Raw genomic sequence first — 13,145 nt, 5'->3', positions numbered from 1 at the left:
CTTTATTTGTTGTTGGTTTTAAGACAAAAGCTCCTGGGGAAACACCATGATCATTAAAAGGGAAACTTTAGTTTTCAGTTATTTTGTTATGTTACTCTCGATTTAAAAAAAAAAAACAAACAAACCAGTGTGGGACGCCTGGGTGGCTCAGTCAATTAAGCATTCGACTCTTGAATTCCATTCAGGTCATGATCTCAGAGTGTGAGACTCAGCCCTGCATCCGCTCTGTGATGGGCGTGTAGCCTACTTAAGATTCTTTCTCTCTCCCGTTACTATCTCTCTTTCTCTCTCCCCCAATCCCCCTTAATAAATAAATAAATAAATAAATAAATAAGAAAACAAAAGGCAAAGTTTGGAAATCTTTCTCATGTGCAGAACAAAAAGTCTGAGATGTTAGAAAACCCTAACGGGTCCTTCTACTCCATGAGAGGTAAACCTACTACACTACAGTATAAATTTGTAATCAATACCTCTCCTCTCCGTCATTTAGAGAAAAGCTACCATGTAATTAATCATAAATATAAACCCCACGCAACAACTAGTGCTGTGCTTTACTTTTGGGCGAATATATAAAATTTGATGTGGAATACAACTTGTTTCAGGCATAGGTAAACTAAACAAGAAAAGACAAAATAAGGTAACAATAAATCAAAAGTAGTTTATTTTGTTAATAAAACTTACTAAAACTATTCCAAGCATGCTGAATTCTAGAGGTAAGCAAGTCTTCTTGCTCAGCTATAGGCCCCAAGAGTTAAAACCAGAAATAGACAAGACTGCTGAACTCATGCTTCAACGAAAACCCATTATGCATATTTCTTTTTGCACTTTCTCGAGGAATTGATGAGATGTTTTGCAATGACTGGAGCATTCCAATCAGAAGGAAAAGCCCTGATAGCAATGGAATGCCTAGAAGACCACATACCCCCAGGTCCCTTTCCCTGCCTGGGATCGTGGCTGAATATATCCCTACCCCCACTCAGGAGCACGTGCTGCCTGCCTGCTCACTGGCACGTACCCTGCTGAACTTGTCTCCATAAAACTCCAGTGTCTATCTTGCAGGTGGAGAGGTCAATTGTTAAGGGTTGAGCCTGCCACCTCCCCTGGCTACTGGCACCCAAAATAAGTTTTTTTCCAAACCCTTGTCTCTTGCACTCAAGAGACAACGCACTTCGCTTGCCAGGAATTTATCCGAGTTTGTTCAGCAACAGTGTTGACAAACCCAGCCAGGAGCTAAGCTTTCCAATCATACAGCCCTCTTGGGATTCCCCCAGATGGAGCAGTTGGCCCCGGCAGAGCACCAGGCTTTCCTGCTCGTTTCCCGAGTTAGCAGCTGGGACAGATCACTGGATAAAGTAGCCACAGAGACAGTATTTGATGGGTGATTCAGGTACCCACTGTGCCATTTTAGGGGGTCCCCACCAGCTGGATCCTTGACCATCTTATTCCCTTTCTCCCCTCCTCTCACAAAGATGGAAGATTTCATGCTAGTAAACCTTAAAACCATTCTATCTTAGGTATAACAAGGAAAGATGTAAGTTATAGCATAAAGAAGAGTAGAAGCTGAAAATTTAATTCTAAAACAGTCATCATCTCCTTCCCTATGAGAAGGATAACCATTGGCATTTTTAAAAGATGATCCTTAAAGAGTTAATGGTATCAGCCAATCCTTTTCTTTGTGGAATAAGCCATTTGGAAGTATAATAAATGCTGTTCGTGTACACCAACTTATAGATCATGGGTTTTGCTGCTATTAAAATTGCTACACTTTCATCAAACTTGAAGCTTTTGTGCATCAAAGAACACAATAAATAGAGTAAAAGGCAGCATACAGAACCGGACAAAATATTTGCAAACATCTTATAGGGTTAATATCTAAACTGTATAAAGTATGTCTAAACTCAATGGAGAATATCAAATAAACCCATCAGAAAATGGGCAAAGGACTTCAATAGATGTAGATAAAGAAGATATACAAATAGCCAATATGCATACGAAAAAATGTTCAACATCACTAATCAGTAGACAAATGCAAATCAAAGCCATAATAAATATCACCTTAAACCCATCAAGATATTACTGTCAACTAAAAACAAGCAAAAACACAGAATATAACAAATGTTGGTGAGGATGTGAAGAAATTGGAGCCCTTATGCACTGTTGGTGGGAGTGGAAAATGGTATAGCCACATGGAAAATAGTATGGAGGTTCCTCAAAAAATTAAAAATAAAATTACCATGTAATTCTGCAATCCCATGTATGGATATATATCCAAAGCAATTTAAAGTAGAATCTCAAAGAACTGTCTGCACACTCAGTGTTCATAATAGTGCTATTCCCGATAGCCAAGAGGTGGAAGCAAGCTAAATGGCCATCAGCAAATGAAAGGATAAACAAAATGTGGTCTATACATACAATGGAATATTATTCATCCTTAAAAGTGAAGGAAATCCTATCTTAAGCTACAACGTGGATGAAACTTGATGACATTAAGTTAAGTAAAATAAGCCAGTCACAAAGTGAAATACTGTGTTTCACTTATGTAAGGTACGTAAAGTTGTCAAATTCATGGGAACAGAAAGTAGAATGGTAGTTCTTAGGGGTGGGAATAAGCGGGAAAAAGGAAGTTCTTATTTAATGGTGTGATGCTTAATTTTTCATGTCAACCTGACTGGGCCATTGGGGTGCTCAGATACTTGGACAAACAGAATTCTGGATGTGTCTGTGAGTGTGTTTGGGAATAAGGTTAATGTTTGACTAGACAGACTGAGTAAAGCAGATTACTCTTCCCAGTATGGGTGGGTCTCACCCAATCCATTGAAGGCCTGAATAGAAGAAAAGGGCCAACCCTCCCTTGAATAAAAGGGAACTCCTCCTGTATGACTGCTTTGAGCTGGGACATCAACTCTGTTAGCAAATTGAAACTTAAATACTGTTCTGAAGGTCATACATGTAGACAAACACCACATTCGTGCAAAGTTGGTTGTTGCTTTCAACCACATTCGTGCAAAGTTGGTTGTTGCTTTCAATCTCCAGGCTTACCTTGGAGTAAATTGATTTCTCTGCTGTCTCCATCACTAAATATCCCCATACTCTGTACCTTCTGCCCATCCAGAGCTTTTTCTATGAGATAAAGCAGGCTCTCCAAGGTTAAGCCGCTATGTTCGTACACCACAAAAATGATACCTGCCTTAATGCTCTCCACCACCATCTAGAAAATGAAACCAAAGCCCATTATTTTAGAATATTTATTCACAAAATAAATAAAATGGGTATGTAATCTGCTGTGATTTTTAAATACTTTTTTCCAGAAATTATAGAAAGAGGAAATAAGCTTTATCATTTGTTGGTTTCTTTTTCAATGATTTTATTTCTTTTTTAATTATGAGAAGAAAATTAAGTACACTTTAACTCCAGCACTCAGAGATAAATATTATAACAAGTTAAATTATTTTCTTCCAGCCTTTTTATCATTGTACATACCCATGAAGAGACATAGATGCATCTCTTAAAAAATAACCAAATTGAGATAATATGATTTGCAATGGGCTTTAAAATAGATTTAAAGTTTTCCTCTTAATCATGAATTTCTGAATTATCAATATTGATTGATTAAATATTTTCCATTTAAATAAATACGAAAACCACTATGCTTTGAACTCAGCAACCAAATAAACTATTCGTTATGGTAACGTTAATTCACTAGCAGGAGATAGTTTGGAAAGTCATTAAGTCAATGATTTTTTTTTTCTCCCAAACCTCATGCAACTTCCTGAAGGTCACAGTTCAAATTGAGCAGAGGACTACCACCTGGTTATGTCCTGTTTTTTGCCTAAGCACCCAACACATTCATAATAAAAAAAAAGTAATCATGGCATAGACTTATGTAAAGAAGACAAATAGGAGAATGAACTTACTTTGAACTAGATTTTTCACCCATACTCTGCCACTGGTTATCCTTTGTGCCCAGCCTGATGCCCATTATTAAACATTAGGAAACTATTTGGGGCCCACATGGAGGTCAAAACTCTGATCTTGCTTTCATATGGATCCCCGGAGCTGGCTGGTTATAAATGATCTGAGTCAATTTCTAGATGCCCAGAAAGAATACTGATTTCGTATCTTGAAAGCAACCATTTTGTTACAAGGAGGAAATTTTTTAAAAACTTTCTAAGTAGGCCAATGAATGGAACCTACGGAATGTCATCCCTTACATATGTCCCTCTTTGTGCGTCATATATACACACGTATATGTGCATGTCATAGACACACATGTGTGTCGTATATCCATTGTGTTCTATATGCATATACACATACTCACGTATATATAAAAATACATGCTTCTATGTCTTCATTGTGCTTCCTTCATTTTTATTATATTCAAATTAAAATATATAACTTTATTATAAAAAGAACGTAATTTAATGGCACCTCCCTGAATAGACCACAAAATAGGATTTCTGAGATTTTTCTTGTGAGAAATGATGGTTATATGATAGTATTTAGTTCCTTGGGCATTGCAAAGAGGTTTTAAAATAATTCTTAATCACCTTGCTCTTTTTTGGGATAAGTACGACAAATTCAGTTCAATAAGAATTCACCAGATACTTAACTAAATGCAAGGTAGTTTTGGCCTCTAATGCTTTTTTTAAAGTAATTTTGATTTATGGTTATCTTTATTGCTTCTGATTTTTAAAAGTGCTCTGGGTCTGTAAATTTCCACTTAGACCATGTTCCTTTTAGAAGAGGAATCATTTTCATACATACGGAGGCCAAAAGATTGTTACACATCCTCTCATCTAGATGAAAAACAAAACAAAACAAAACACCCAATTCAGAAAAGGGCAGGCCTCCTAACATACTCTTACCTCAAATGCAGGAATCCGAGATGATATTAGTAAGAAGTAGGGCTGGGACGCATATGAAGAGCTGTCATCATTTTTCTGAATTCCACGCCAAGTCTTCTTCAATAATGAAGGGTAGGAATGGCTTCCAGAAACATTGCTTCTGTAGGGAAAAGAAGGGAATAAGTGAAGTGTAAATTTCCTATTAACTGGATTTTGATAACTGAGCACCAAAGTGTTGTCTGGGCATCAGTTATACTGAACAAGGCATGGGGCCTTTCGGAACTCAGTCGCTCCCTACAGTTTTGGGGGACAACAGCAAATGGGGCTCTGGGGTGGGGTGGGGCCAGAGCTGGCTTCTGGGCCTCTTTTCCTCCATTCATGGGATATTGGAAAGGTCTCCTGGAACTAATTTAGCTTTGTTGGGCACTTAAAATGAATGTAGTGACATACTGAGGGGTTCAAAATGACATTTTAAAAGAACAGCTGAGAGATTTAAAAATTTCCTAGATCATCTGGTTCTCCCAGCTCTCTAAATAATGTCTCCATTCTCTTACCCATTACTCCCACATTCCCATTTGGATACACTTACTCCAGGAAAATCAATTCTGAAAACAAAAATGTTACTTTTGCTCAATAAATTGCAAAGAAAATGTACTACATCACAGCCTCTTTGCAGGGCCAAGAATATTTGAAATATAAAATTTGAATGTTACAGATTTCCCTCAGAAAACATGTCAAAGACCACTGCTTTTAAAGATTAAAGAGTTATTTCCATTGCTATCTCATAGGATATGAGCCAGATAATTATACAAGCTCCCTGCGAGTTAGCTAAATTATTCTAGAATGAATTCTTGGTATCATGGGATGTCTTGAGCCTTCAGGAGATGGAGGTTGCTTACCGCTTGGGCAAAGCTTGTAAGGATGCCAAAATTAGCTGTTTCTCCAAAGCTTCATGTAATCCCACTTGATCCCTCAGAGCCTGGGAGAGCAGTGGCTGGCATTTGGATTTTAACAATCTAGAGCAGCGTGTTCCGCTCACCCAAGGGGGTCGAACTTTGAATAACTCCTCTGAAAAACAAACAGCAGCAGCCTCTGTAGTTTACTTCATGCTTCTCTCGGCCAAGTCTACATAGATAAAGGCATCAAAAATAAAGCTGTACCAGGGCACTATTCCAAATGGCAATAATTATAGCCCTTTTTACAGACTCTATTTGGATTTCTTATCCTCTCGGCTCCAAGCTATGGCTCCAAGTTACCAGTCCTGTCAGGTCAAGAAACAAAGCTAAAAAAAAAAAAAAGAAAAAAAGAAAAAAAGAAAAAAAAGAAACAAAGCTCAGAGAACGAACACCTCTTTTCTTGTGGAAAGCAGTTAATCGATTTACAGGTTTCACATCCATTTCTGCCCTTTGTCTTGGCTTCAAGTAATCTCCTGTTTATTATGATCTCACAGAGGGTGAGTCAGTAAAAAGAAGATGGCAGGACTCCAGTCACTTTTGTTGTTCTGTTGTGCACTGTGCAAATCAGAAGGCTTGGCTGAGAGAGGCTCTTACTCTTCTTCCCTTCCTACTTTTCTTCTTTTAATGCTGTTCTTCCTGCTTCCATTCCCAGTTTCACTTCTCCCCTCTGTTGCTAATCTCAATTCTTCTCTCCTGCACCTATTTCCTTGTTTTTGCCTACGTTCCTTGTTCCCTCTCCTTGTTGTTGTTGTTTTCATCTCATAAACCTGATTGTAACCAGAGGAATATGGAGGCACCGATATTGGACTTTCTGTATCTCATCTAAAATCTTTTTTCTTACTCATGAACTTGAAATATACGGGGAGGGGGTGGGGAGAGGAAGAGCTTGCTTTAGAGAATGCCACCTACACACTCTTCCAGAAAGACCTAGCTATCCTCCAGTGTGGGAATCTGTATGTAAATCCATTTGTTTCTACAATAGTTGGGTAAGACATCATTTTAAAATGCTACTTACTCTTATGTAGTGCAATTTTCTCCCAAATTATTTTTCTTAAGCACTTTTCTCTTTGTCTCTCCAGCAGCTCCTCATCTTCTGTTTTGGGCTCGTTCAGGGTCCCATAGACAGCAGAGGCTTCCCTAGGTGTTAGCCAATCTAAGCTCGACACACACGCAATATAATGATGCTTCCAAGCACCGTACTCGTTATCCGTTGGCGTATAGGGCAGAAACCACCCAAACCTAATGCATTTGGGCATCCATAAGCAGTCCTACAAAAAAAGAAAGGAGAAATATAAATTGCAAGAAATTTTTAAGGACCGTTTCCTCATAATAGTGTTTCCGGCTATGCAGATAATTTTTCTTTACATTGGGATTTCTGGTGCAGCTGACTTGTCATCTAAACTGGACACAAACAAAAAAGAAGCATACCTTACTCCATACAAGAATAGTCTTTGATCACAATATATGTTATATATGAATAAACGTATTAGTCATCTCTTGCACCTGGTCCCACAGCATTTGGTTAACCCTAATAGTAAAAAATAGTAGTAAAAAATCAGTTTGTTTCAGACCAGACCTCCCCCTGGGAACACCTTCGGTTGAACCATATGATATTGCCAATACACAACCAGCTTTGATAAGTGGAAACAGCAAATTTCATGTAGTTTAATTGAATTAAGCATCTAGACAAAATACCATAAAACAATTATTTGAAGGCCTGTAGAGCTACCAGGGCAATAAGGGCTCCTGTGAACATGACCCCAGAGAGAAGGGAAACTAAAGAGGTAAGCCTGATCCCTGGCATTTGACATTTCAAGGCATTTGACAGTTCCAAAGTAAAGCTCAGGCTGAGAAGAAGAGCAGAAAATTATGGCTGAAGGACATGGAACCTAAAAAGTATTCTCACAAGGAAGAAAGGAAACAAATTTAAATTCAGGGCCCACTAAGGGGAAAAGCCCTAGTAATCACACCAGGCTTTCAGTTGAGATGGTTATCAGCAAGGGTAAGGAATTACACAACCTCTCACCAAGACTGAAACTAGTTTTAAAATATCTCCTTTTCTGACTGGATTTAAGTGATCTATTCCTAGCCTAACCAAATGCCAGAAGCAAAATCAAATTCTCTCAGGAGGAAGAGAACATCAAGCCGAGGCTCAAATTATTGTATCGATATTTTATATCTAATATCTAGTATCCAATACCAGCCACACAAAAGGATAACAATTGTTTGTTTCTCCTTTTGTCATTTATTATCTTTTATTAAATAGAGAGAGACCCTCAGGAGAACCATACGTTGTAATTGTTAGGCAGGAACTTAAAAAATAAACAGTCCTATAATTAATATGTCTAAGAAGTTAAATGGCTAGGTGAGAATTGTGGCAAAAATAATCAAATCAACATTGTAGAACTGAAAAATATAATAACTGAAATTTAAAACTCAATGGACCAGTTTAAAAGCAAATTAGAATCCAGCTAAAGAGATAATTAGTAAACAAAAAGCTAGAAGTAAAACCCAGGTAGAAACACTGAAGGCCAAAAAGATGGAAAAGACACAAAAAACAACATGAAACTTGTGGGAGATGGTAAATCAGTCTAACATGTAAGTATTGGAATCCCACAAGAAAAAGAGCAAAAATAGGGCAGAAACAATATATATATATATGGAGATGCTGTGTGAGAACTTATCAAAACTGATGGACATTAAATCTCAGATTCAAAAATCACCGAAAAACATAAAGTGGAAGAAACACACACACACACACATACAACACACACACACTTCTGGGTACATCATAACAAAATTGTGGAAATCAAAAGATAAGACAGAGAAAAAAAAAAACCTAAAAGCAGCTAGAGAAAATAAAAATATTGCCATTAAAGGAATAACAATAAGACTCCCTACTTCTCAAAAAAAAAAAAAAAAAGGTTTATGGAAGACAGAAAACAATAGAAAAATTTCAAAGTTCTACAAAATTAACTGCCAACCTAGCATTGAAATTCCCTGTGAAAATATCCTTCAAATACGAATGTAAAACAAGATATTTTCAGACAAAAATAAGAGAATTTGTCAGCACCAAGTTGCACTAGAAGGAATATTCAAGAAAGTTCAAACGGAAAATGATCCCAGATGGAAACTCAGAGACGCAGGAAGATATATGACAACAGAAAAAGTAAATATGTGGCTACTTATAAGTAAATATTGACTATATCAAATAATAGTCGTGATGTGTGTGTATAAATAAATAATTATACATATATATAAATTTAAATGTGTGTATTTTATGTGTGTATAAATTTAAAATATTTGACAACAGTATTGAAACTGGGTGGAAGGGGACTGAAGGGGAATAGAGAGAGTTAAAGGGTCCTAAGCTCTTTGCATTATCTCAGATGTGGTTAAAAAAAAAGGCCCTAGGATGAGTGCTATAATCCTAATATAGCCATGAGAGAACTGCTAAATAATTTATAATTAACAACTTAAAAAACATTTATGTACTCTAAAAGACAATTTTTAAAAAGCCAATAAAATAACTGGAACGAACAAAAAAAAAATAGTAAAACGGCGGACTGAAGCTTAAATAGATCCGTATGTACACATACGTAAATAAAAAATTACCCTAGCTAAAAGCCAAAGATTGCCAAATGTTAGATAACAAGCACCAACAACTAACTATATTCTGTTTACAAGACCTATTCCTTAAAGATAAGGACATAGGTTGAAAGGAAAAATCGGTGCAAACACTTCGCCCAGGTTCTTAAATGCTGTAAATCTAGGGCTCACGGTTGGTTTGCGCATGGCCTCTCCATAGGGAGCGAAGTATTGTCTGAGCTCAGAAGCTCAACGCAAGCCCACCCTGGGAAGTCTGCTCACGTTGAAGAGGTAAATTATTGACGTGTCCTCAAAGTACGTCTGCCATGACATTTTATTAAATCTTTAAAAAGAAAAAGAGACAAATAGGGCAGAGGCAGAATTAATGGCAGAGGATGTTGAAAATCCCTTCAACAGATGTCAGCCAAAGAGCGATCAAAGGACACTGTGGTGCAATAACAATTTTCAGGGTGAGTTATCACAGGCAAAATAATATCATATAATAACCACAGCTTACCTAGTATCTCATGAAAAAAGTGGACATCTTTAGTCAAGATAAAACATTTTCTAGATAATTAAATTGAGTAATATGAGATTATTAAAATTACAAGAATTATTAGAATAGTGTATATCCCCTTACTTACAAAATAAATTCTTGTATTTAACTTATCCCCATTTTTTTTCTCTGAAGGGCAAGTTAATTATGGTTCAAATACCCTCCGTTATTATCTTCAGGGAAGGAAGGTACCTCAACTGCCGAATGACAGAATACAGTGGTATTTGGGCCCTATTACAGAGAAGTGACAAGTAGTAAACCTGTTCAGTTAAAAACTTCCAGGGCCAGCTGACTTGTGCAGCTGCACACAGATCTTTCGGATTCAGAAAGGAAAAGATATAGAGAGAAATGAAGCGCGGTAACACTGTAGAGAAATCCACTTTGGCCACTTGTGTCCTTTCTGAAAACCAGTCTTGGACAAACCTAAAAAGAAAGATACAGAAATGTAGTTCAGAACACTAGTGTCTAAAACCGATAAAAAATCCAGTATAAATATTGGTCTTTGTTCTTTCTAGAATCCTCTAACTATATATATAAAAAAATGAAATCCTAAATAACATAGGGCTAGATTTTTTAAAATACTATATCGACTTTCACTGATCCATTCTAAAGAGGAAATGAATAATAAAAATATCTAAAATCCACAGAGAAAAAATCTGAAATACATTTAAGCTGTAAATGTGGATTTTCTTTTTTTCTTTTAACTCCAAATTCAATAAATAAGCAAGTCCTGTCAGCACTACAAATACCTATCCCCAAACCCAGCCACCTCTCTCCATACCCATTGCTGTCAGTTTAGTGCAAAACACATCCCCCTCCATCCTGCACAACTGTAACAGTCCCTCCTGATGGTCTCCCTGCTTCTCTTCTTCCCAGGGTCCATTCTCTACACAGTAGCCCAAGTGGTATTTTTAAAAATGTAAATTAGATAGCATCACTCATGCAAGTAAAACCCTGTGAATTCCTGGTGCAATTAGAATAAAAACCTATAGGGGCGCCTGGGTGGCTCAGTGGGTTAAAGCCTCTGCCTTCGGCTCAGGTCATGTTCCCAGGGTCCTGGAATCGAGCCCCCCGCGTCGGGCTCTCTGCTCAGCGGGGAGCCTGATTCCTCCTCTCTCTCTGCCTACTTCTCTGTGATCTCCATCTGTCAAATAAATAAATAAAATCTTAAAAAAAAAAAAAAAAGAATAAAAACCTATAGTGACCACATCACACTTAGTGGTGAAATATTAATTCCTTCCTCCTAACATCAGGAACAAAGCAAGAATGTTCATTCTCACCACTTCAATTTAACAGGTACAGGAGGTCTTAGCCATTTCAACAAAGCAGGAAAAAAAGTAAAAAAATATACATATTGGAAAGGAAGAGTAAAACTATCTCAATTCATCTATGCGGAATCTACAAAACAAGTTTTTTTTTTTTTAAAGATTTTATTTATTTATTTGACAGACAGAGATCACAAGTAGGCAGAGAGGCAGGCAGAGAGAGAGAGGAAGGGAAGCAGGCTCCCCGCTGAGCAGAGAGCCCGATGCGGGACTCGATCCCAGGACCCTGAGATCATGACCTGAACCGAAGGCAGCGGCTTAACCCACTGAGCCACCCAGGCGCCCTACAAAACAAGTATTAAGAACAACTCAGGAATCTACAAAACAACCATTTAAATTGTTGAACTTATTAGTATAAAATTGTGAAGGTTTTCCTTTATCTTTATCATCTTTATGGTATCTAGAACAATATTTCCTTTTTCATTCCTGATATTGGCAATTTGTGTTTTCTCTTTTAGCTTGCTTATCCTTGCTAAGAGTTTATCAATTCTACTACTATTTAAAAGAAAAAAAAAAAAACAGCTTTTGTTTTCATAGATGTTCTCTATTCATTTTCTATTTTACTGGTTTCCACTCATTATTTTTTTCCTTCTGCTTAGTTTGGATGTGATTTGCTATTTTTTTCTAGTTTTTTTTTTTAATCTAGTTATTTAAGGTGGAAATTTAGAAAGCCCCTTTTTCCTTTTCTAATATAAGAAATTAAATAATATACTTTCCTCTAAGCTGTGCTTTAGCTACATCCTACCCATTTAGATGTTGTATTTTCATTTTCAATCAATTTGAAATATTCAAATTTCTCTCATGATTTCTTCTTCAGCCACAGGTTACTTATAAATGAGTTAATTTCGGGGCGCCTGGGTGGCTCAGTGGGTTAAGCCGCTGCCTTCGGCTCAGGTCATGATCCCAGGTCCTGGGTTCGAGCCCCACATCGGGCTTTCTGCTCAGCAGGGAGCCTGCTTCCTCCTCTCTCTCTGCCTGCCTCTCTGCCTACTTGTGATTTCTCTCTGTCAAATAAATAAATAAAATCTTAAAAAAAAAAAAGAGTGTAATAACCATTTAAAAAAAATAAATGAGTTAATTTCCAAATATTTGGGATTTTCTTGATATTTTATATATTTTTTTGATATTTTATATTTTTTAACCTCAAATTTTATCAAATTATTGTTTAAAAATATACTTATTAGATTTTAATAGTTTTGAAATGTACTGAGTCTTATTTTTTGAACTAGGAAATTCTGTATCTTAGTGAAAGTTATTTTGATCATAAAAAACATATGTTTGGAAGTTGTTGGGTTTAGTTTTCTATAAATATTAGGTCAAGGTGGCTGAAAAGATTGCTCAGTTCTATATTCTCCCTGATTATTTTTTGTTTAATTGTTCTATTATAATTCAGTCAGTTTTGTTTCATGTAACTTGAAACTCTATTATTTGGTACATACATATTTATAATTGTTATGACTTCTTGGTGAATTGATCCTTTTCTTTTTATAAAATGTCCTTCTCTTTCTGTGAATATTCCTTGTCTTGAAGTCCATTTTGTCTGATATTAATATTACCATCCTACTTTTATATGCTCAGTATTTGTTGGCATATCTTCTCCTATCCTTTTACTTTCAACCAGTGGATGTCTCTATATTTACAGTGTATCCTTTGTGGTCAGTATACAGTTGGATCTTGCTTTTTGTTTTTTTGTTTTATTTATTTATTTTTTTAAAGCTCATTTGGCCATCACTGTCTTTTGTTTGAGGGTTTAGTCCACTTATATTGAATATAATTATTGATACGGTTGAATCCAGGTCTTGATTTTATTCTTTGTTTTTATTTTCCCATTTGTTTTATGAAAATTTATTCTTCCTTTCCTGCCTTGGTTTGAGAT

The 13,145-nt window shown here is 36.5% G+C and overlaps 1 protein-coding gene across 7 annotated transcripts in view; it reads right to left on the bottom strand.

Annotated features, from left to right (window-relative positions):
- ECT2L (epithelial cell transforming 2 like) overlaps nucleotides 1-13,145 on the bottom strand; it is a 76,136-nt gene that overhangs the window by 33,491 nt on the left and 29,500 nt on the right. For all 7 annotated transcript variants that reach the window (XR_007127910.1, XR_007127911.1, XM_047732107.1 and 4 more), the window contains exons 4-8: nucleotides 10,205-10,367; nucleotides 6,816-7,068; nucleotides 5,744-5,912; nucleotides 4,866-5,004; nucleotides 3,040-3,208 (exon numbers count right to left, since the gene is read on the bottom strand). Coding sequence is in view for 5 of the 7 variants with exons in the window: in XM_047732107.1 (XP_047588063.1) it covers nucleotides 3,040-3,208; nucleotides 4,866-5,004; nucleotides 5,744-5,912; nucleotides 6,816-7,068; nucleotides 10,205-10,367 (893 nt within the window). In the remaining 2 variants the exon portion in view is untranslated. The remainder of the gene's footprint in view (nucleotides 1-3,039; nucleotides 3,209-4,865; nucleotides 5,005-5,743; nucleotides 5,913-6,815; nucleotides 7,069-10,204; nucleotides 10,368-13,145) is intronic.

This window comes from Lutra lutra, chromosome 6 (genome assembly GCF_902655055.1).
Source record: "Lutra lutra chromosome 6, mLutLut1.2, whole genome shotgun sequence".
NCBI lineage: Eukaryota > Metazoa > Chordata > Mammalia > Carnivora > Mustelidae > Lutra > Lutra lutra.
This window is presented reverse-complemented; position numbering and strand designations above follow the sequence as displayed.